Source organism: Barbus barbus (assembly GCF_936440315.1).
Source record: "Barbus barbus genome assembly, chromosome: 38".
Classification (NCBI taxonomy): Eukaryota; Metazoa; Chordata; class Actinopteri; order Cypriniformes; family Cyprinidae; genus Barbus; species Barbus barbus.
In genome coordinates, this window is record NC_136716.1 from 28,048,401 (window position 1) to 28,073,553 (window position 25,153).

The window sequence follows — 25,153 nt, forward strand, 5'->3', positions numbered from 1 at the left end:
CACTTCCGGTACTTTATCTGATCTGTTTAAGTGTTAGTGCTAATTAGGGTATTTATGTTAAGAGTACTTAGCACAGTTGGGAAAATGTACTCATAAATATTACATTAAATTTATTTTATTTAAAATATATTAGTAATTTATTATATATAGTAATTATATTAGTAATTTAATATTTGCGTGTCTGTGTGTGTGTGTGTGTCTGCGTGTGTGTCTGTCTGTGTGTGTGTGTGTGTGTCTGCGTGTGTCTGTGTGTGTGTGTGTGTGTGTGTGTCTGTGTCTCCAGGTCACGGAGTGTTCTGCATCGATCTGAGGACGTGGAGCGGCTCTGTTTCGGTCGCGAGTGAAGCTCAGGTCAGAGCGCAGCAGCAGAACTTCAGCAGCGTCTCCATCGAGCAGCTGCCCGACGCTCTTCAGGCCATTACAGTGAGCAGATTCTAAATATCACTCAAATCTCAACTAATATCATCTATCAATTAAACACAGCGACAATAGGTTTTTGTATGTTTTTGTATTTTAATTGTTGTGGGATCCATATGCTATGGTGGTCGAGAGAGTTCAATGCACTGCTACTTAAGAAAACGCATGCAAATAGAAAAAGCTCCAGCAAACTAATCAGTTTGACAGCATATGTGCTGGAAATACTCAGAACACAGTCAAACACAGAAACAAGCTACTAAAACAGAAACACGCTGTAAGTAGCACAGACCACAACTGGGGACCCCAACAATGCTTACCAAAATTAACTATATTAACCGTATTAATAGTAAAAGTGTAGTAACCAAGTTTTTTTTTTTCATATTGATTACCCTTTATATAACCACAGTTGTACATACCATGGTTAAACTATGGTTAGTGTTTATAATTTACTATGATTTAACTATAGTATCAACTATGCATTAAAGCTATAAACTATACTATTTGTTATTTGTATTTATTTTTATATAATTGTAGTACTCTCTTGACTTAACAGTAATGAGAGAGAGAGTCAAGAGATAGTGGTTGTCCAAGCGGTCCTCTTTATTGTCTTTAATAATCATTGTATTCCATTAAAACATTTTAAATCATAGTAGTCATATTAACCCTAAAAAGGGCAACCCATAAAGGGACATCAGAAAATTAATTTATTGCTAATTTCCATCTTATTGGGACTCAAATAATACATTTCATGATTTTTTCAAAACTTGACTGTTATTTTTGATTTGAATGTTTGTATCCCCAGGATACGTCGCTCCTTTGGGGTATAAATTCACTGAAAACAGAACAATGTTTATTAATGCTTGTTACAACATGGTTGTAATTCCTGAACGCTTTGGAATACAGACCTAAGGTTGGTCTCTTTTTAAAGATGACACTAAAGATGAGTGAAAGCATTTCAAAAAAAGAAAGTAAAAAAAAGTTTAAGTTTTAAAAACAGTTTAAGTTTACAGTAAAGATAATGTAGTATAGTAATTGTTTTTTATTTTATATAAAATACATATTTTATCAAATATGTTGCACTCTAAAATTGCTATAAAATCAAAGCCATATGTTACCAATTTATGTTCCAAATTTGAAGTTGATATCTCAAAAACGGTGGTTCCTGTGAGATTTAGTTTGGGCACTATACCAGAAATAGCCTCTGCGTTACACACAAACTCTACTCAATTTTTTGATGCAGTTTTCTGTCACAATATCACTTCTATTACAAAACAGATACCAAATATGGATCCTTGACTGTCAGACCTTTCCAACGATATCTGTTTTGTCAAGATTGTAAAAAGATTTTCTAAAACAGAAGCCACAAAATCTCAGTCTATATGTGTTTTAATATCTTGACTTATACCCCTAAAAGGGTGACGTATCCCCTGAGATGCAAACATTTAGAGACAGATTACAAAAAAATGTAAACATTTAATTCATAACATTTCAATGTAAACCTAAAAAGCTAATGCTGAACAAAAGCTTTTTAAACAGGCAAGTCCCCTCCAACATGTAAAAATGTGAATTAGATCAACTTTCATCAAGACGGAGTAGATTTCCCACTAAAAGCGGCCATGCAGATTTAAAATATTATATATTCACAACAAGCACCCTTTCAAAATGAAACCAAGAAATAAGACCTACACATTCACTGCTTCCCTCCACAGCTTCTCAAATGTTTGTATCCCCAGGATGCGTTGCCCCTTTTAGGATTAAATCAAATAACAGTAAATAAATAAATAAATGACCATATATACAAAAATGTTCTAATTCTCCAACACATCTGGATTTACTCATAAATATCTCAGATAAACAACTCTGGTAAGTATTTCAGGTAAGAAATACATGTAATACACAAATGACTTGGATACATGATACATGAATGGAGTTCCTTACGACACAAATATCTTAAAATTACTCAATTACACAAATTATCAATTGAAACTATCAAAATTATCAAAATCAAATCCCTAGGAGCTTGTGAACCGTTTTGTAGCATTTTAAAATGCTGGTTTAATGTACTAAGATAGTGATGCTAAAAGATATGCAGATGAGCCCAGAATATATTAATGCAACGTGTTTAAACGTTAAGCCTTTTCCTCCCTTTAGAAAACGTAATGAACAAAACGCTTATGGATTAAGACATTGATATTAAAAGACATTGATATTAAAAGACATTGATATTAAAAGATCATATTTTGGGCTCATCTGTTTTTCTGCACATAGTATGCTTTATTAGTAAGGTGTGCACAGAATGTGGTCTTTTAATATCACTCTGTCTGAGCATTTTCTTTATATGAGAGGAAAATGCTTAACCTGTAAATAAATGTGTTGCGTTTACATTTTGAGCTTATATGCATATCTGCACATAGTTTGTGCTTTACAATGCTTTATCCCTGTCTTGGTATATTAAGCCACATGAAGCGTTAGTCGTGTTCAGCATTTTAGAAAGTCCCCGTTCAAGTTCTGCTAATTCACAAGCCGAGTGAGAGTCATACTCGCGAAGAAGGTCATTTTAATTATTAAACCAAACAAAATCAAAACTTTCAAAAACACCCAGCAATGTGATTCTTATATTGAGTGACAGGCAGTGGGTTTTATCAGTCACATTATTAATAGATTTCTCTCAGAAAGATGATCTGAGTTACGGTTGCAATTATCGATGCAGCATGAATGACATACAGTGGTGACATTTTTCACAATCACAACAAAAAAATCTAAATACTACCCTAAACTCAAGAGTGGAAGGACAGTGCTATCCTGCAAGTATGGCGGATAAATGTGTGTGTGTGTGTATATATATATATATATATATACACACACACACACACACACACACATGTACCTTGCTGGATCTATCTGCTGCTTTTAACACAGTTAACCACCAGATCCTCCTGTCAACCCTACTAGTAAAGGGCATCTCAGGAACCGCACTCCAGTGGTTTGAGTCTTACCTCTCTGATAGGTCCTTCAAGGTATCTTGGTGAGGTGTCCAAGTCACAACATCTAGCTACTGGGGTGCCTCAGGGCTCAGTTGTTGGACCGCTTCTCTTCTCAGTCTAGGGCTGTCACGATATTAGATTTTTCACACCACAGTTATTGTGACCAAAAGAATTCACGATATTGATATATCGCAATATCTATAGAAACCTTGGGGAATCAGTCAAATTATTTTTTGCTTTGTTTATTTAGTTTTTCTTTTTACCCAATGAACATAAGGATAATGATAAACACAAGGCACATGCATTTTCACTTCTTCTTCTTCAGGTCACAGCTGACCTGAGACTGGCTTTCTCTGTCTTCTTTGAAGCTCCCTATGAAATAACAAGAGAGAAAATACTGTCAAGTTCAACAGCATGATGAATAAATATTAACATCATAACTGATACTTTAAAATACGGGTACACAAGTTAACAGGTTAATCTCTTTAACCTATAGTTGCGCTGGCGCCAATGAAGTCATGCAGTTAACGTGCTTCTAATTCAGTATTAATGTGCATCTAGAACAACCACAGATGAGGCATTAAGTGCATGGCACTGCGACCAACTTAACATTTTACAGAGTTTAATGTAGCAATGTGCTCGCTCCGTTTTTCTAGATTTGTTTTAATCGTGTTAAGAGATTTGAACAAAGAAATCAAGTGCTACGTGCATGTATTGGCCATGACCTGATTGCAAATACAAATACAAAATTTAGATGAGTAAAGAAAACGCGGTACCATGACAAGTAAAATAATGACAACTTACTGTCTGTATAATATTGTAGATGGTTCTTCTCGGAGTAGTGTGGCCGCGCGCTGGGTCGTCTTCTTGTTTGACAGGTGTCAGCGTTAAGGCGCAATACTGCCACCTGCGAGGTCAATCAGGTACTGGCGCTGGAGTAGGCTATTTGCGTGTCATGTTATCATAAGTGTCCTGTTCATTTTAAATATTGTGGTTATCGCAAATACTGGTATATCGTCATACCCAAAATTAACACAATGTTGATATTTCATGATTTGAATATCACAGTTATCGTCAATCAGGTATCCCGGTATATCGCGACACCCCTCAAGTAGGGCTTGCTGCAGTCCACAAGATCCAGGGGGCGTGGTTGGAGCCACATCTAGGGGGTGGAGATTGGTAGGTTTAGGGGTGGAGACGGGGTGGGTTTAGGGCTCAGGGGGTGGAGATGGGTTCGTTTAGGTCTATGTAAGGTGGGAGGAGTTGGATCTGGATCCAACCACGCCCCCTGGATCTTGTGGGCTGCAGCGAGACGCTCCTCACACCCCTACTGTCTACATGGCATCACTAGGTTCTGTCATTCAGAAACATGGCTTTTCATATCATTGCTATGCTGATGACACTCAACTCTACCTCTCATTCCATCCTGATGATCCGACGATAGACATTTCTTGCTGGATGAAGGACCATCCCCTTCAACTCAACCTTGCCAAGACAGAACTGCTTGTGGTTCCATCAAACTCATCACTTCATCACAATTTCACCATCCAGTTAGGCATATCAACCATAACTCCTTCAAAAACAGCCAGAAACCTTGGAGTTGTGATTGATGATCAGCTGACTTTCTCAGACCACATTGCTAAAACTGCCCGGTCCTGCAGATTTGCTTTATTCAACATCAAGAAGATCAGGCCCTTTCTCTCAGAACATGCAACACAACTCCTTGTTCAGGCTCTTGTTCTGTCCAGGCTGGACTATTGCAATGCTCTCTTAGCAGGTCTTCCTACAATCTCTATCAAACCTTTACAATTCATCCAGAACGCGGCAGCAAGATACATTTTTAATGCGTCAAAAAGAACGCACATCACACCTCTGTTCATCAATCTGCACTGGCTACCAATAGCTGCTCGCATTAAATTCAAGGCATTAATGTTTGCCTACAGAACCACCTCTGGCTCTGCACCCCTTTACCTAACTTCATTACTTCAGACCTATGTGCCTCTAGAAGCTTGTGTTCTGCAAGTGAACGACGCTTTATGTTCATCCCAAAGAGGCACAAAATCACTTTCACGGACTTTTTCATTAAATGTTCCCTCCTGCCCAACTCAATCCAAGTCCTTAGCCATCTTCAAGAATCGGCTAAAAACACATCTCTTCCATCTTTATTTGACCCTCTAACTCTAGCACTCTCTATTCTAATTCTATTCTTTAAAAAAACAAACAAAAAAAAAACCTAACACTAGCTTTTCTAATCTTTTTGTATTCTATCAATTTGTTTTCTTTTTATTTATTATACTGTTAACAAAAGCAAATAAGGCCTCTAAACACTAGCTTGCTCTATTCTTTTTCTTTTCTATCGGTTTTGTTTTTTATTTATTATATAATAAAAAAACAACAACCTTGCTACGTGTACTGTGTTAAGCTAACTGAGACATAGCACTTGCATATTATTGCCCTTTTGTTGATTTTAAATGCTTCCATTGTCCTCATTCGTAAGTCGCTAAATGACTAAATGTAAACGCAGCTTGACGCCAGCTTCTCCTTCTCTATATACACATGTAAATAGAAATAGACATACATAGATACTAAACAAATTACATACAAATAATTTAATATTTTTGTGACCCAAACTCTATGCAGGGTGGTCACATAATAATAAAAATATACATAATATAGGCCTATAAGCTATTTATTTAGCCTATTTATTTATTTTAGTCAAGTCACCTTTATTTATATAGCGCTTTTAACAATGTAAATTGTATCACAGCAACTGCACAATATCAAAAAAGGAAAATAGTGTGTCAATAATGTAAAATGAAAAGACAAAAAAAAAAAGATTATCAGTTAAAGGTATTTCATTATTGAATTCAGTGATGTCATCATCCAGCTCAGTTCAGTTTAAATAGTGTCTGGGCAATCAGGTCGACGATATCACTGGAAATGAAGTGTCCCCAACTAAGCAAGCCAGAGGCGACAGCGGCAAAGAACCAAAACTCCATCAGAGACAGAATGGAGAAAAAAACCTTGGGAGAAACCAGGCTCAGTCTCCTCTGGCCAAACGAACCAGCAGTTCAGTTCCAACTGCAGCAAAGTCAGATTGTAAGGGCTCAACTGGTTCCAGTGGTCTTTCCCGATGGCTGTCTAAGTGGCGGGGTCCTCACTGGGGATCTGTCTCTGGCGCTCATCTCGCTGTCCTGGTCTCCGCTGACGTTCAGGGCTGTAGAGGTCGTCTCTGGGTGCTGACCACCATCTGATCTGGATACGGACCGGATCGGGTGGCTACGGTGACTGGGGATATGTCCCCGGGGCTCATCCAGGTGTCCGGCCTCTGCCGACGATCAGGGCCACATACATCATCTCCCGGCGCCGATCCACCATCTGATCCGGACACGGACTGAGAAACAGAATAGAAACAGACAAATATTAGCGTAGATGCCATTCTTCTTATGATGTAACTAGTACATCATGTGTTATGGGGAGTGTTCCCGGTTGATCTAATTAATGCAGCCTATATATGTTTACCATATATAATTTTTTTTTTTTACATTTTCTAAGCGTATTTGTTTTCATTTTCACAAACTGTGAATATACTGTATGAAGTAATTACAGCTTTTTGACGGTTATTTTGTGTTTTCTGAAATGGATCTTTACTGTCCCTGTTATGCTTATTATTTTGCATTTGAGGCTCATTTTGAGCGTTTTGAATCACATCAGTCGCATCACTCTGAATCTGATCAGTGGATGATGTGGATCTGCTGGTGTTTGTGTCTGCAGGTGAAAACCAGCAACCTGCACAGTCACATGAAGCGCTGCGGGCTGAACCTCCGGCCCAATCTCTTCATTCCCAGAGTGCTGCTCCTGTCTGCGGACTGTGTTCTGAGCGAGGATCTGCTGCAGACGGAGCAGCTGATGTCCTGCGCAGACGTGGAGCCTTTCCTGCGCTCGCTGCACGAGGGATACGTGTCCTGGCTCTCCGACGCCTTCACGCCGTCCTGGATCTCAGGTGCGTCTGATGAAGACAGAGCTTCGGGGGGGGGGGGTTCTGCTCTGGTTCACCTGCGGCGCATTACAGAAAGATCCTAACTTTAAAATCTTATCTGTTTGGTAACCATGGTCATTTCAGTTAGGACCACATTTAGGAAAAAAGCTACACAGAACAGCATTATCTACAGATAGGAAGGGGGGTATTACACAAACCTCCTAAATTGACAAAAAATCCTAAAAACTGTCTTTGGGACAACCTCACAGCTGTCCTAACTTCAAAATTATTTGAAAGCTAACAGAAAAAAAGGCTTACAGTTGCACTGTCCAACAATGGCATTACATTTATTAATAATTGAAAATGAAGAACGGAGATGTTTAATGGTAGAAAGACACATTTTCGGCAGCTCTTGCCCACTCTGTCTTCCCAGCTTAAACAAAGTACACTTCCATAATGTACTTAAAGTGCTCTATTTTCACGCACTAGTTTAGTACTTAATATACTAAAAATTATTCTTTAGTACTTCTGAAGATAAACTTAAGATCATCTAAGTGTACTCAACTGTGCTATTTTGGGACACCAAGAATATGAGCTAAAATGCACTTTTAACATACTTTATTTGTATTTAAAATATTTATTTAGTTACCACTTATAGTACACTTGAGTAGATAGTATGTTAAAAGTGCATTTTAGTTTATATAAGTGTAGATATCAGTACACTTAGATGATCTTAAGTTTATCTTGAGAAGTACTAAAGAATCATTTTTAATATATTAAGTATTATTAAGTAATATTTTCCACCTGGGTTTGTCTTTTCAAGATTCATGATTTGTATTGGTCACATACACAATTATACAGAGTATAACCAGCAGTGAAATGTAGGTCAGGTCCGCTCCAAGGACAGTGCAGTTATAATTATATAGAATACAATTTCTTTGTGAGTGAGCGATGCTGAAAACTTACCAAATAGTATCGGCTTTGCCTTTTCTACAGAGCTTATCAAAGATTACATTTCTGCCGCACTGAAATTAAAAGCTGTTTTTTTATTTTGTTTACCTCATCAGCAGCCGGCGCAGTGTTGGTTGCTTGGTAACAGACCTGAGTGAGAGTGGATTGTCGAACTTGATGATGCAATTTAAGACTTCCTAACTAGAGATGAGATACGGTTTTGTAAGATAGGATAAGAATCCTAAATCAAGTTAAGATTTGCTTCTGTAATACGAATTTGCAAAACATCCTAATTTAACGTATCATATCTTAAGACCTAAGATAAGCAAGCTTCTGTAATCCGCAGGTCACCTGTCGTACGGTCAGATGCGGGCGGTGCGGGAGCGGCTGGAGCTCTTGGGCACCTGGGACGTCCTGCAGATGAGCAGCGGTCAGGAGCTCGCCGGAGACTTCCAGGGCTGCCAACATCTCGCCCTCAACCGACAGGAAACAGAGCTGCTGGAGTTCAGCAGAACAGGAAGTGTGATCACAGACACGCTGTGGAGCCTGCTGGGACACACGCCGCAGGTGACACACACACACATGTTAGTTTTTGTGGTTTATGGGGACTCTCCATAGGCGTAAGGGTTGTTATACTGTACAAACTGTGTTTTCTATTGCTCTATACCAACCCTACACCTAAACTTAGCCCTCACAGGAGACTTTGTGCATTTTTAGATTTTCAAAAAAACACCATTTAGTATGTTTTTTTAAGCCTTTTGAATTACGGGGACATAGGCAGTGTCCTCATAAACCACCTTCATATTGTAATACCTCTGTCATACCCATGTCATTATACACATTTGTGTCCTCATAAACCACATAAACACACACACACACACACACACACTAGGAGTGTAAGAAAATATCGATACACGTGAGTATCGCGATATTTTGTTTGGCGATACTGTACCGATTCTCCAAAACGGAATATCGATAGGCCTATTTAAAAAAAAAAAAATCATACAAGATTCATGGCAGTTGTTTCGTTTTGAGTTCATATCCCGACCGCTAGTCTTCATCTCTGAACTTAAACAGTGACAGGAAACACTAGCATCAGGGCACTCCACTAATGTTAGCGTTAATATAGTTCGCTGCCAGTAATGGAGGATGAAAGAATTGTTCGTATGGCGTTTAAATAGTGTCAAATGCCGCTCACATAACAATAAGACGCGCGCACTTTATATGAGCGCACAGAACTGTATCCGCTCTTGCGAGGATGACGCTGAGTAGCGCTCGCTCCACCCTCAACTTCACTTGGAGGCGGGGATACTCAAATGCCACATGTCTCCGCTCCTGTGATTGGTCATTTAAACACATACTGCTTGTTAAATCATGACCTTAGGAATATATATATATATATTTTTTTTTTTTGTCAATAATTAATCATGTATAAACAACAATGCAACACCAATACATATTTGCTGTAGAATATAAAAAAACTGGTATGAAACATGAAGTCCAGCCATTTCAATAATTGAGAAATAATTAATTAAAATTCATAAAAACATGAATATTGTTAAACAGTATTACAAAATAACAGTTTTCTATTGTAATATGTAAAATTTAATTTATTCCTGTGATTAAAGATTCATTTTCAACATCAATAATCCAGACTTCAGTGTCACATGATCTTCAGAAATCATTCAAAAGATAAAAAATAAAGAAATTAAGTCTTGTTTTCTGAGAAATTAAACAAAATTATGTGTATGTATTTTTAATACAAGAACAAATATCTGTCGATGAAGAAAAATGAACTTATTTAATGAACTGAGGAAGAACTGCCTTCTATGTGCAGTGCAAGATATAGTAAAAGATATTTCTATATTCCAGTTCATTCTTGATAGATTTTTTAGTAAAATGAATTAAATGAAATTAGTTTTTTCAAACTGTTGCTAAAACATCTCACTGTGTTTTGCGTAGACATTTACATTTAGACACCATAGTGAAGTATTGTTACCACTTCATAAAAGCTGAAGAGCTATTGCCATAATACACATTGTACTGTGACTTTGTGAATAAACAATCAGTCCAATGAGATTGGCTATATATGTACACAGGAGACATGCTTATATATCCAACTTTATATAAAGAGCTGTGTAATTATATAGTTAGATTTTGGAGCGATATAAACTGTATTGAGTGGTATTTGTGTGGTGTTGGATCAGACTGAAGCGCTTCTGTGATTGTGTTTCTCACACGTGTTCATGTGTGTCAGCAGTAGGTGGCGCTGCAGGGAATATTGTGTGTGTGTGTGTGTGTGTGTGTGTGTGGGCTTGTTGATTCAGAGACTCTGCTAGCATGACATATTTCTCTTATCAATTTAAAGATAAGAGCGGCGAACGCGGCTCTGAGATCCACAATAACCAGAGAAACACACTCTCCAGACTGAGATCTCTACATCTCACATGTGTGTGTGTGTGATTGAACAAATGCCTCAGATCATGTGTGTGTTGAGGAGAGTGTGATGCTGCTTTACTAAGTGAACAGACGCACCATTTTCACCAGAAACCCCACAGACACAATGAAAGATGAATCTGAGAAACAGCTGCGGTTCAGAAGATCACCCAGAACACCCTCGGGAACACACTTAAGCAGTTGACTGAATGAAGGAAAGTATGCGATTGTGTTTGTCGAAGCCTCTCTTCTGGTGTTTCTGCATGTAACGCGTCTCCATTAAGACACATTAAAGCCGCCGCGGAACAAAAGCGTCTTCATCGGTGTTCCTGTCGTCTCGGGTTCGGTGTGAAGGCTGTGTGAAGCGCTGGAGGCTCGCGCTCGTCTGGAGTCACCTTACAAATAAGTCAGGAAATTATTTTCAAATAGTGCTGAAAGGATGGAGCTGTTAAACACTCTGACAGCTGATACTGCGGCCGCTGGATCCCACAGGTCATGTGTTCCTGTGACCTCACGCATTACGAGCGACTTCTCATATTGCTGTGAACGCTCTTTATATGTCACATTCACTGATGGGAGCCGATGTGGAAGTAATGTATAATATGATGTTTAAGGTCTAGAGGAGCAGCGGGAGCTTCACGTCACACTTCATAGATTATAGTTCATATCAGCTGGCAGAAAAACCTTTGGGATTCACTAGTTATGTTGTTTTGGATCTTTAGGGAGAGAATTCTTAACCCTGCGTGACCTTCGACCTTCAGAGATCAGACGTCAGGTCATTTCTCCTGGTGTGTATCGTCAGTAAATCATTCCTGTGCTACTGTCAGTCTGAATGGACTGTTTTACTCAAATTAATTCATGTCGTCAGTGTTAAATCCTGAGAGCCACTAAAAAGCCACTTCAGCCGCAGCATTTACATGCAATTATCTCCTTACACAATTAACTGCTCTGGGTTAATGAGGGTCTTGCGTGTGTGAGTGTATCGCCGGCCGGAGACGAGCTGAGGCTGTAATCGGTGTTTGTGGAGTTAATGGAAGCGCTGTGAGCGAACGCTGAGACCAGAAACACTTAGACGAGAAAACAGACCATCAACCTTTAACCAGTAACACTCACACTAACTACCATACGCTAACTACCTCACAGTAACTACCATACGCTAACTACCACACAGTAACTAGCATACGCTAACTACATAATGCTAACTAACATACACTAGCTATCTCACACTAACTACCACACTAACTGCCATACACTATCACACTAAAACGCTAACTACCATACACCAACACATTAAAGGGATAGTTCCCCAAAAAATCTAAATTCTGTCATTAATTATTCACCATCATTTTGTTCAAAACCCGTAAGACCTTCGTTCATCTTCGGAACACAAATGAAGCTATTTGTGATTAAATCCGAGAGCTCTTTGACCCTCCATAGACATTACCACGGTCAAGGCAAAGGAATTAGTAAGGACATCAAATAGTCCATGTGACATCAGTGTTATGGAACGTGTGGTTGTAGATAAAGAAAATAAAGATTAGGAGAACAACGATGCATCAACTCACTTTTCCTTTAATAAACAAGTAGACAGGACAAAGATACAACACAAACTGAGATCCTTTAAAGGAACAGGAACAAAGGAGTAAACGAGATAATTAACTAAAAACAGGTGACAGGACTCCACAATGATTACTAATTAACTAAATCAGAACAGGAAGAACCAAATAAGGGAAAACAGGAACTAAACAGAAACGGACACGTAACAATCAGTGGTTCAACCTTAATTTTATGAAGCTACAAGAATACTTTTTGTGCACAAAGAAACCAAAAATAACGACTTTATTCAAGGATTTCTTCTCTTCTGGGACAGTCTGCCGCCATTAGGGAGAGTACCACGATGCATATGTGTGGTGCTGTTGACGCGCTGCGCCTTGTGTATGAGCAGAGGAACGCACAGGTATGCGTCGTAGTACTCTCATTACTGGCGCAGGTGATGCAGAGGAGAAGAATAGTTGAATAAAGCTTTTATTTTTGATGCATGTCCTTACTACCTTTCTGGGTCTTGACTGTGGTAGTATCGTTGCTGTCTGTGGAGGGTCAGAAAGCTTTCGGATTTCATCAAAAATATCTTAATTTGTGTTACAAAGATGAATGAAGGTCCTACGGTTTTAGAACGACATGAGGGTGAGTAATTAACGGCAGAATTTATTTTTGGCTGAACTATTCCTTTAACTACCATACACTAACTACCATACACTAACTACCATACACTAACTACCATACACTAACTACCATACACTAACTACCATACACTAACTACCATACCCCACTTATTGGCTTTATAGATGTTTTATATATTTGACATGTAAAACATCCAACATGTGAGTGATGCAAACTCTGTTGCATTGCTATGCAGTTGCTAGGGTATTATATGTGGTTGTTAGGGTGTTGTGTGTATGGTTGCTTGGGCATTGTTTGTGGTTGTTAGTGTGTTGTTGTTAGGGTGTTGTGTGTGTGTGGTTGCTAGGGCAATGTTGTTAGTGTTGTTAGGGTGTTGTGTCTGATTAAATGCTGGTTTGTTTGTTTCTGCTGTATGTTGTCAGCATGAATCTGTCAGTGCTGACGCTTGTGTTTAACGGCTCTCTAGTGTTTCAGATCTCCAGGGTTTTGTCTCTGTATTGAGTCACTGATAGTGAATGTCACAGTCACTCAGAACTGGGCAGCGATTCTGCAGAGAAACACACAAACAAACACATAAACCCTTACAGCAAATATATATACATATTCAGATACAGATTTCAGGCATATATTTCAAAATATACACAAAATTGTCAAAAATATTACACTAAAATATTTTACATAATTATATTTATAATGATAACAAATGTTTTCTATCTGTTTATATTGTACATTGTAAACAATATTAAAAATACACACATTCTGCATTTACCCAAAATGTGTTTTAAGATTGGAAATGTGTTTTCCTCGAGTACATGGTGTAATACATTTAGATTGTTTAAGGTTAAAATAAAAAATATTTTCAATGTGAAAATTATATTCCTGAAATGAAAATCAAATGCTCTGAAATATATTTTGGCCAGAAGACAGTGTAGATTTGTGATAGTTCTACATTAGAATCTCTAGTTAAAATGCACCAAACGGAGTCGTTCTGGTTTATAAGAAGCAGAACAGTTTTAAACTCAAACTTCTGTGTTTGCAGACGATCAGAGCTTGTTCTCGGTTTAACTGCACTGTGTAATGAACTCTTGAGCGTAACGACTCGTTAGAAGGGAAATGAAACATGCGGCTCCTCACAAACCCTTCAGAGAGCCGCCGATCCGAATGAAGCTGCGACTCTCCGTCTGCTTCAACAGCCCTCGACACACACTTCACAGAATCAAGATGAAGATCTACATAACAGATTCATGCTGGGTGAACATCAAGATAATCACTGTCCATTCTGGTATAATCAAGGTCAGATTATGTTATGCATATTTTGAATATATTGTCTGAAGGAGGACGATTATATCTTTTCACTCTGTTTTGATAGTTTTTGAGCGATGTAGCTGTGGACACATACTATATCATCTATCAAGCTGAAAACTGACCAGTTCGTGTGTGTTTTGCTGATTAACTTGTAAATTGAAGCAGTCGATGTTAACTATGAGCAGACATTGAGCTCTTTATTCATTTAATTGCTGGTAACCACCTCAAACGCTTTTCTTTTAGTTCCAATAGCCTCGGTTTCCGTTTACTGAAGGAACTGAATGGCGTTTCCAGTGTGACTTCAGCTGAAGTTCACTTCATTATGCAGATGGCGGTGCATGATGGGAAGCGTGTGTTTGATTCCACATCGCTTACTGTCTCATCGTGCGTCGCGTTTAGCTGAGGACGTCCGTTTCTAGCCACTCGTGAGTCTGGTAATTGTTTAGGGTAAAGTGGGAAAATGGAAATAACTGTATCAATGATCACAGGTGGAGTGCCATTTGTTTGGATGTTCAAACAGTTATAGTGTCTCTGTTTAAAGTCAGTTAAATATAAGGCCATTTTTGAGAGCGCTTCCCAAAATATTCACCGTCAAACCATCGAGTGGAGTATAATCAAATATTTGCCACTGATGCGTTGCTTGACTAAATGTTGTTTAGTCAGAATCACAGAAAGATGGAGTTAACTAACCTGGACTAACCAGCTAGACACTGACCCGCGAGCTTGACCAGTGACAGACGGAGTTTGGGAAACGACGCACTTTAAATGAATGTCCTCTTCCTAATCGCCAATTAAATCCGCCACGATCCTTCAATCATGCTGATTGGCTGAACTTTGTTCTCAGATGTGATTAGCAAGGTTTTTATCAGAACTTGTGCTTCCATATGTATCTCAAACAGGCTTATCTGCGTTTCCTCGTTCTGTAAATCAGAGCATCTGTTTGGCTTCTGTGGAATTACAGATAAACCGTGGACACTTCGGCCCATTGTCTGTTGTTTTGATGATCACGCTTAATAACGCTCGACATCAATATGGTCTTTAAACCCGATTTGGCTGCTAAATGGAGTTAGTTGTGTGCGTGCGGCTCGTCTAATGCCATTAGGAAGGTTTGTGAGGAGCAAATTCAATCAGACGTGAATTGAGCCGAAGAGCCCGGAGTCAATGAGCTTCAGACTGGATCCGTGTGAATGAAGGGAAGCTCATCGTTCAGACCGATCCTGATCGCTGCTGATTCACTGAAGAACAGATTCATGAACTGGGAGAGAGAAATAATGAGGAAAGAGTGATGTGGATGCTTGTTAATGTATCGCACAAACCTGATCGATCGTAAACCTCACTGATCTGAGCATACATCAGATTTTGAGTGAATATTGCCAAAACTATCACAAATAATGCTTTTATCCCTTAAGAACTGGTGCATAAGCTGCCATCAATGAGGCCTAATTGCTAATTGAAAGAAAACAACACCAGATGAGGATTTTCTGCACAGCACAAGGGTTGAAACGTTAAAACACAGTTTTGCTCTTTGGTTGCAGTGCAGTTACATACAGTACAATTTTATAACATTAAAATGCAATGCAACCAAATCTTCCACTCATGCATTTGAATTATCAAAATATCAGATCTAGTGCAATGCAGTTTAATTTTATGCAAACATTATGTAAACTAAAAATACATGAATAGAACCAGACTGCAATGCTTGTGAATAATGTTTTGCATCCTTTCGTACATGTTTCATATCCGTTTTATTTTGTTTACATCTGTAGTATTAATAATGTAGCATAAAACATTGTTTTTAGACCATAGTTGTACTGTCTAGAAAGTTACTGATCAGTTTCTAATACGAGCTACAAACAGCCGTCTCGCTGCGAGCATTACGGATGAACGAGCCGGAGCAGACGTGACTGAACACGCTGTCGTCTACATGCAGTCTGAGCATCAGATAACTCGCCTCATTAACACAGCCCTTCAAACCTGCAGCACTTTCCATCTTCTGTGGAAAACTGCAGATACTTAGCAAACAACACTGGACCCCATTGACTTTCATTATATTGATGATAAACAGACATTTCTCAAAATATCCTCTATTACGTTCCACACAAGAAAGAAAGTCACACACACACACTGAAAAAATGATGTCATTTTCACTCGGATAGTGCTAGTAAATTTCACTAATTACTAAAAAAATAACAAGTACACTGCAAAAATTGCTTTTCTTACATTTTATTTGTCTAAAAAAAAAAATTAAATCAAGAAAGATTTTCTAGACTAATAAAAATGGTCTTGTTTTCAGAATAAACTAGTCAAAATTAAGCGAGTTTTTGCTTGAAACAAGCACAATAATCTGCCAATGGGGTAAGCTAAATATTCTTGTTTTCGGTTTGAAATAAACTCTTTTGACTTTTTTCTGAAAACTAGACAATAATTTTTACTTGTCTAAAAAATCCTTCACGATTTAAGAATTTTTCGATATTTTGTCAGGAAACAAGACGAAAGTAAGAAAAGCATTTTTTGCAGTGTAACACATTGAATGAACAGTGAAACTCATAAAATATATTCCAGTAATCTATTTACAATCAAACGGTCACACCAGGTTTGAGAGAAATGACACGATTGAATGATTTGAATTGAAGTAGAGCATGATTGAGATTTGATCTTTGAAAGCTTGTTGTCTTACAGTAGATCAGTTTCACCAGGTTAAAGCCGGTTTGGTGGCTTGAGATCAAGGATGGTGGTCAGTGAGGTCAGTTTGAGAAACACAGATGACCGGACAGTCTGATGGTCTGAGGGTTGATGGAGGAGCGTTGAGGTGTTTAGTTCAGGCTCCTGTGAGTGAACTGGGCTGAAGCATGTGTTTGTCGCTCCTGATTAATGGATTCCAGCATCACATGTGGATGATGTTCGTCTCGTCTGTGGTGTTGTTCTGTAACTGCACTGAACGCTGGAAAGTCCCTAATAACCTGCCTGTCCTTCAGCTCCGGTGAAACCAGAGACGCTCGTGTTGCTGGATCACGTGAAGGTTCAAAGTGAGTTTGATTGATGAAGACGGTCTTTACCTCAGCTTGAGATGATCCTCAGAGTCTGGAGAAGAAGGAATACGGATGAACCAAAGTCTGATCTTACAGAAGATTCAGATTCTCTTGTTGATCTTGAAGTTGTCAAAATACATGAATTTGTTACATGCATGTTATTGATTTAGTATTTTTCATCAATGACACTTTTTTTCCCCCAAAAAAAGTTGAAAAACAGTAGAAAGCAAATGCCATCAGTGCTCAGAATGTTTTAATCACAAATTTTGATACTGGAAAAATGTCTTAATTTTCCCCATGATATTTAGATGACAGCAGCTCGTCTCAGACAAACTTACAGAAGATGGAAAATAACAATGTGCTTGTGTCTCCAGTGAAATCTTGTCCCACAATGCATTTGTGTGTTGAGTGTAATCACTAACCGCCGTGTTGTTGTCATCCTAAACCATCAGAAACGTCTCTCTGCTGCTGAGGATGAAGCGCTTCTTTGTTTTCCACATTGTTGCTTTGTATGTAAACAGAATAAATGTAAAGCAAATTATTAAACACTGACACCAAAAAAAAGCATGGTTTATGAATCATTTTTACCTTTGAGAAAGTCCACAAGAGGGAGATTTTTTTTCCCATCGATTTTATGTTCTCACAATGTAGCAAGAGTCCAGTTTTGTAATATTGTAAGGCCACACACACACACACACACACACACACAGACTCTCTCTCATACACCCTTGGGTCTCTGTGGTGTGTGTGTGTGTGTGTGTGTGTGTGTGTGAGACAGTGTGAATGTGTGTGTGTGTGTGTGTGTGTGTGTGTGTGTTTTCTGGTGTCTGTAATGCTTGTCTGTGGTGTGTGTGTGTGTTCTGGTGTCTGTAACGCTCGTCTGTGGTGTGTGTGTGTTCTGGTGTCTGTAACACTCGTCTGTGGTGTGTGTGTGTTCTGGTGTCTGTAACGCTCGTCTGTGGTGTGTGTTCTGGTGTCTGTAATGCTTGTCTGTGGTGTGTATGTGTGTGTGTGTGTGTTTTCTGGTGTCTGTAACGCTCGTCTGTGGTGTGTGTGTGTGTGTGTGTGTGTGTGTGTGTGTGTGTGTGTGTGTGTTTTCTGATGTCTGTAACGCTCGTCTGTGGTGTGTGTGTTTTCTGGTGTCTGTAACGCTTGTCTGTGGTGTGTATGTTTTCTGGTGTCTGTAACGCTCGTCTGTGGTGTGTGTGTGTGTGTGTGTGTGTGTGTTTTCTGGTGTCTGTAACGCTCGTCTGTGGTGTGTGTGTTTTCTGGTGTCTGTAACGCTCGTCTGTGGTGTGTGTGTGTGTGTGTGTGTGTGTGTGTGTTCTGGTATCTGTAACGCTTGTTTGTGGTGTGTGTGTGTGTTCTGGTGTCTGTAACGCTCGTCTGTGGTGTGTGTGTGTGTGTGTGTGTGTGTGTTCTGGTATCTGTAACGCTTGTTTGTGGTGTGTGTGTGTTCTGGTGTCTGTAACGCTCGTCTGTGGTGTGTGTGTGTGTGTGTGTGTGTGTGTGTGTGTGTGCACCTGGTATTCATCACGTCCTGGGGACCAAATGTCCCCACAAGGATAGTAATACCAGTAAATCTTAATCTTGTGGGGACATTTTTTGGTCCCCATGAGGAAACAAGCTTATAAATCATACAGCATAAAGTTTTTTGAAAATCTAAAAATGCAGCATGTTTCCTGTGAGGGCTAAGTTTAGGTGTAGGGTTGGTGTAGGGCAATAGCACATACAGATTGTACAGTATAAAAACCATTACGCCTATGGGATGTCCCCATAAAACATGGAAACCCAACATGTGTGTGTGTGTGTGTGTGTGTGTGTGTGTGTTTTCTGATGTCTGTAACGCTCGTCTGTGGTGTGTGTTCTGGTGTCTGTAACGCTCGTCTGTGGTGTGTTTGTGTTCTGGTGTCTGTAACGCTCGTCTGTGGTGTGTGTGTGTTCTGGTGTCTGTAACGCTCGTCTGTGGTGTGTGTGTGTGTGTGTGTGTGTGTGTGTGTGTGTGTGTGTGTGTGTTTTTTCTGGTGTCTGTAACGCTCGTCTGTGGTTTGTGTGTTTTCTGGTGTTTGTAACGCTCGTCTGTGGTTTGTGTGTTTTCTGGTGTTTGTAACGCTCGTCTGTGGTGTGTGTGTGTGTGTGTGTGTGTGTGTGTGTGTGTTCTGGTGTCTGTAATGCCCGTCTGTGGTTTGTGTGTTTTTTGGTGTCTGTAACACTCGTCTGTGGTGTGTGTGTGTGTGTGTGTGTGTGTGTGTGTGTGTGTGTGTGTGTGTGTGTGTGTGTTTTTTCTGGTGTTTGTAACGCTCGTCTGTGGTGTGTGTGTGTTCTGGTGTCTGTAACGCTCGTCTGTGGTTTGTGTGTTTTCTGGTGTCTGTAACACTCGTCTGTGGTGTGTGTGTGTGTTCTGGTGTCTGTAACGCTCGTCTGTGGTGTGTGTGTGTTCTGGTGTCTGTAACGTTCGTCTGTTGTGTGTGTGTTTTCTGATGTCTGTAACGCTCGTCTGTTGTGTGTGTGTGTGTGTGTGTGTGTGTGTGTGTTTTCTGATGTCTGTAACGCTCGTCTGTGGTGTGTGTGTGTGTTCTGGTGTTTGTAACGCTCGTCTGTGGTTTGTGTGTTTTCTGGTGTCTGTAACACTCGTCTGTGGTGTGTGTGTGTGTGTGTGTGTGTGTGTGTGTGTGTGTGTTTTTTCTGGTGTTTGTAACACTCGTCTGTGGTGTGTGCGTGTTCTGGTGTCTGTAACACTCGTCTGTGGTGTGTGTGTTTTCTGGTGTTTGTAACGCTCGTCTGTGGTGTGTGTGTGTTTTCTGGTGTTTGTAACGCTCGTCTGTGGTGTGTGTGTGTTTTCTGGTGTTTGTAACGCTCGTCTGTGGTTTGTGTGTTTTTTGGTGTCTGTAACACTCGTCTGTGGTGTGTGTGTGTGTGTGTGTGTGTGTGTGTGTGTGTGTGTTTTCTGGTGTTTGTAACGCTCGTCTGTGGTGTGTGTGTGTGTTCTGGTGTCTGTAACGCTCGTCTGTGGTTTGTGTGTTTTCTGGTGTCTGTAACACTCGTCTGTGGTGTGTGTGTTTTCTGGTGTTTGTAACGCTCGTCTGTGGTGTGTGTGTGTGTGTGTGTTCTGGTGTCTGTAACGCTCGTCTGTGGTGTGTGTGTGTTCTGGTGTCTGTAACGTTCGTCTGTTGTGTGTGTGTGTGTGTGTGTTTTCTGATGTCTGTAACGCTCGTCTGTTGTGTGTGTGTGTGTGTGTGTGTGTTTTCTGATGTCTGTAACGCTCGTCTGTGGTGTGTGTGTGTGTGTTCTGGTGTTTGTAACGCTCGTCTGTGGTGTGTGTGTGTTCTGGTGTCTGTAACACTCGTCTGTGGTGTGTGTGTGTGTGTGTGTGTGTGTGTGTGTGTTTTTTCTGGTGTTTGTAACACTCGTCTGTGGTGTGTGCGTGTTCTGGTGTCTGTAACACTCGTCTGTGGTGTGTGTGTTTTCTGGTGTTTGTAACGCTCGTCTGTGGTGTGTGTGTGTTTTCTGGTGTTTGTAACGCTCGTCTGTGGTGTGTGTGTGTTTTCTGGTGTTTGTAACGCTCGTCTGTGGTGTGTGTGTGTGTGTGTGTGTGTGTGTGTGTGTGTGTGTGTGTTTTTTCTGGTGTTTGTAACGCTCGTCTGTGGTGTGTGCGTGTTCTGGTGTCTGTAACACTCGTCTGTGGTGTGTGTGTTTTCTGGTGTTTGTAACGCGCGTCTGTGGTGTGTGTGTGTTTTCTGGTGTTTGTAACGCTCGTCTGTGGTGTGTGCGTGTTCTGGTGTCTGTAACACTCGTCTGTGGTGTGTGTGTTTTCTGGTGTTTGTAACGCGCGTCTGTGGTGTGTGTGTGTTTTCTGGTGTTTGTAACGCTCGTCTGTGGTGTGTGTGTGTTTTCTGGTGTTTGTAACGCTCGTCTGTGGTTTGTGTGTTTTCTGGTGTCTGTAACACTCGTCTGTGGTGTGTGTGTTTTCTGGTGTTTGTAACGCTCGTCTGTGGTGTGTGTGTGTTTTCTGGTGTTTGTAACGCTCGTCTGTGGTGTCTGTGTGTTTTCTGGTGTTTGTAACGCTCGTCTGTGGTGTGTGTGTGTTTTCTGGTGTTTGTAACGCTCGTCTGTGGTGTGTGTTCTGGTGTTTGTAACGCTCGTCTGTGGTGTGTTTTCTGGTGTTTGTAACGCTCGTCTGTGCTGTGATGGTGATGTGAAGATCTCTGCCCAGTGTCATCATTAATAAACCTCTCGTCAATTTACTTCCCCTCAGATGAAAGAATAGATGACTAGAAAAAGCATAATTGAAAAATTGTGGCGAGCTAAAATGAAAGAAAATCAAGCCATGAAAAGAGAATGATTTTAATCCGGCATAGGCTGGAAATAGTCCTTTGAGACGGACGCGTCTATTCGTCGTGTGTGAATCTCATTAAACGGCCATTGTGTCAACACACAACCCCAAGAAGAGGCCTTCGTGATGATGGAGCGAAACGCTTTTCAAACCCGCTGCGTCTTTGATGCTCAAGTGTTTCTGCTCCATTGTGTGGCGATACGCGTCAAGTCAAGTCGAGTTTTCTGTTGAACTCTTTCATTTGATTCAGTTTAAACGAAGGACAGATTCAGTGTTCAGTGCATGTGTGAGACTATACGTGACAGATTGGACCAGCTGAAGATCAGGAGAGTCCACAGTGGGGTTGTAACGGTATGAGATTTTCACGGTATGATAATCGTCTCAGAAAATATCATGGTTTCACGGTATATATTAAACAATAATTCTTATCAGTAACAATGACTCTTAAAAGAATAAGAACAAGTTATTTGAGTGAACAAATCCTTTATTGGAACAAACTTGAAATCATTTTAATGAAAGTAAGCCTCCCTTCAGAGGAACAACAACAAAAAAAAAAATTACAAAATAAAGCCATAAGCCTTATGTATATCTATATCACACTTTAACATTTTAATTACTGTTTTAAAATGTTATCAAATGAAAATTTAACAACACTTATTTTTGTCAAAGTGCTGCACAACAGAGGTATTCTAAGTTAAAACATGGACAAACATGATATTCCTCAAAAATAATGTTTAAATAAATGAATTATTATAAAGAATATTATTATTGTTGTCATAACTTTTAAGTACATTGTACAAGGCTCATTTACTTCTGTCAGGACTTGAAGTTAAATTGAACTTTTATTTTGACGGGTTGTAGCAGATCTTTGAGTTTCGTGTATTTGATGGTTTTTCTCAAATAAAGCTGGTTTTCTCTCAGAGCAGCTCTGCTGATGTTTCTGTAGATGCTGAGAACACCATTAGTGTCATGCAGGCTTACTTCAGTATGTAGCAGATAAAACAGCGCCACTCATATCTACTTCTGATTGATCCATCCATCAGATTGTGTGTTTTAATTGACAGCCTCGTTGAGGTTATTCTGTAAATGCCATGTTCACGACTGCTCCGGGATTCTCTCTGCATCACAGAAACTATACGGCCTTATAACGTGTTATTAATGTGACGCCTTTATCTGCACGGAGGGATGATGTCTGTGAATATGAGCGACATGTTGGATGTTGGATGCTTTTGCAGCCACTTTGCGTCCACATTTTTAGCAAATTGGATTCGTCCTCAAGGACAACCCCACGCTCGTGTTTTTGTTTTTAATATGCAAAGTATTCTCATACTGCAATCTTAAATCTCGGGGGAAGGAGATTAGATACAGTCTCTGTCTCTGTTATTTCAGCAGAGTGAAGCAGACGAAATAAATTGCATATGTGCGGGTGAGATTATTATATACATTTTTTTTCATTATTTTGTTTTTTTAAACCATAGATATGCAAATGTTTACGGTATGATAGCCGTGTGCGTTCAAACCGCGATAGACCGTCATACCGGTATATCAGTACAATCCTAGTCCACAGAGGTCACAGTCAGGGTCGTGACCCCACAGACCGTCAGGACCACATGATGAGCTTCTGGAAGTCATGTTCTGTGTGTTTGTTCATAAGTCATCGTTCATTATAAAGAGACCAGTTTCTCATGTAGTGAATACAGACCGGTTTCCTCTGGCTCCTGTGGTTTAATGTGTGTTCTGTGCTGATGTGCGCAGGTCACCGTCTCCATGTATAAGCGAGGAGTGCAGGGGTGGCTGGGTAAACCGCTGATCGCCACGGCGACCATCCCCTCCAGCACACGCGTGATCTTCCGCATCCGAGGAGAAGCGACGGACGCTAAGATCCCGGCCGGAAGCATCCGCTCCATCACTCTGAGCATCTGAAGCCTCTGCAGCTCCGAACACTGACGCTTTATTCACTCAATCATTCATTCCATGCGTTCGATAGCAGTGAGTATTATCAGTTTATCAGAGTATCATCACTACTGATTTATATCTTTTTAATGACGGAAAATGATTTAGTGCAGCTTTAATATTTGATAATTGCTGAGAAATGTTTTACTTTTCTAATCGAACATCAGTCTGTATTTTGAACAAGTTGTGTTTGATCAGATTTTAAGTTCTCAGAGTCCAAAGAATCCAGGTTTTCATACTCTCGACATTCTAGTAACTATTCATGGTCATTTTTTACATATTACTAATTTGTGACTTTAAAACTCTGAACATAGAAAAGATCCTAGTTGGTATTGTCATACTGATTAAAATTTCTGGCCGTGTTAGTGAGAATATTCAGATGATAAAGATATTTTGATCTGTTAAAGCCTCAGTAATAGTTTTCTAATATCCATTTTGTCAGTTAATTTGAAATTATTAATATTTCATGCAATAAAATACATATTTCTGTCTCAAACAAATCATCTGGGTTTTTTTGGGGAATGGGACAGAAAGAGATTTCTCTGAATGAATGATTAAGTTCTTCTAATGTACAACATCCACTGACTAGTGATCGACCGATATTGATTTTTTATAACCAATATTATTTGCATGTCTATGTGCCCGTTAACCGATATGCAGAACCGATATTTATTTCCTGTTATAAAGTAAATAAATGACTGCGTGAAGTAAGTCCATACATCACTCTGGTTTTACCTCCTTTCAGTCATCTAAACACATGTTTGGAGAATTAGCAGTCTTTCGTGCAGGGCTCTAGACTCATTCTTCCCACTGATCTCACTTTTGCGCACGAGCACATAATTTGGTTGCAATTTGTTTTTTGTTTTTGCTACAACATTTGATTAATCAATGCATGCTGATGAACTTTTATCATAGTTTATAGTTATATGGCAACGAAAGTGTTCAACATTCAAGCCCTTCTTTTTCATCTGTATTTATATTTATATATTTATATATTTATATCCTGATTTATATTTTGTGATCAGGAAGTCCTCTTTTCGTGCGCTTTTTACTTTCAAATTGGCGATCTTGGTGTCACGTTTTACAAGAAAAGATAATTGTCTGTTTTGCTTATATCTATACACCTTTAACTTTTTAAGACTAAAACAAAAGATGGATTCATTGTTATTAATTAAAAAGCGCAACAACAATAAAACAGTACGTTGACAATGACAAACTCTTACATAACATTTATCAACAAAAACGAATAAGACGAGACATGGCACAGGACACACCACATGCTGTACTATATACCTAGTATACTACAGAATGTTTAGCAAACTCTGAGGAAGCAAATAAATATTAATATTTTTTTTTAATTAAGGAAAGCCTCCATAGCATAACATGAGGTAAACAGCAAAGATAACAAGCTTCTCAAAACGAAAACAAGAAAAGTAAAACTAAACTGGCTGTCGCTGACAGGACTTGCATGTTTTTTCTACAAGAACACCAGCATGTTCACCTTCTCTGCTTTAAGAAGCGGTCTTTTACTTTAGTTTGAAACCGAATCCTCCATTGTGCTCCTTCGCGCTCGTGCTGACGCGGC

General features: G+C 39.5%; 1 protein-coding gene across 1 annotated transcript in view; it reads left to right on the forward strand.

Annotated features, from left to right (window-relative positions):
- Positions 1 to 24,061, forward strand: part of LOC306857618 (uncharacterized protein) — a 25,740-nt gene extending 1,679 nt beyond the window's left edge. The window contains exons 3-6 of the mRNA XM_079397644.1: positions 284 to 423; positions 7,176 to 7,404; positions 8,678 to 8,898; positions 23,371 to 24,061. Of these exons, the coding sequence (XP_079253770.1) occupies positions 284 to 423; positions 7,176 to 7,404; positions 8,678 to 8,898; positions 23,371 to 23,538 (758 nt within the window). The 3' untranslated portion in view covers positions 23,539 to 24,061. The remainder of the gene's footprint in view (positions 1 to 283; positions 424 to 7,175; positions 7,405 to 8,677; positions 8,899 to 23,370) is intronic.
- Positions 24,062 to 25,153: the final 1,092 nt, after the last annotated feature.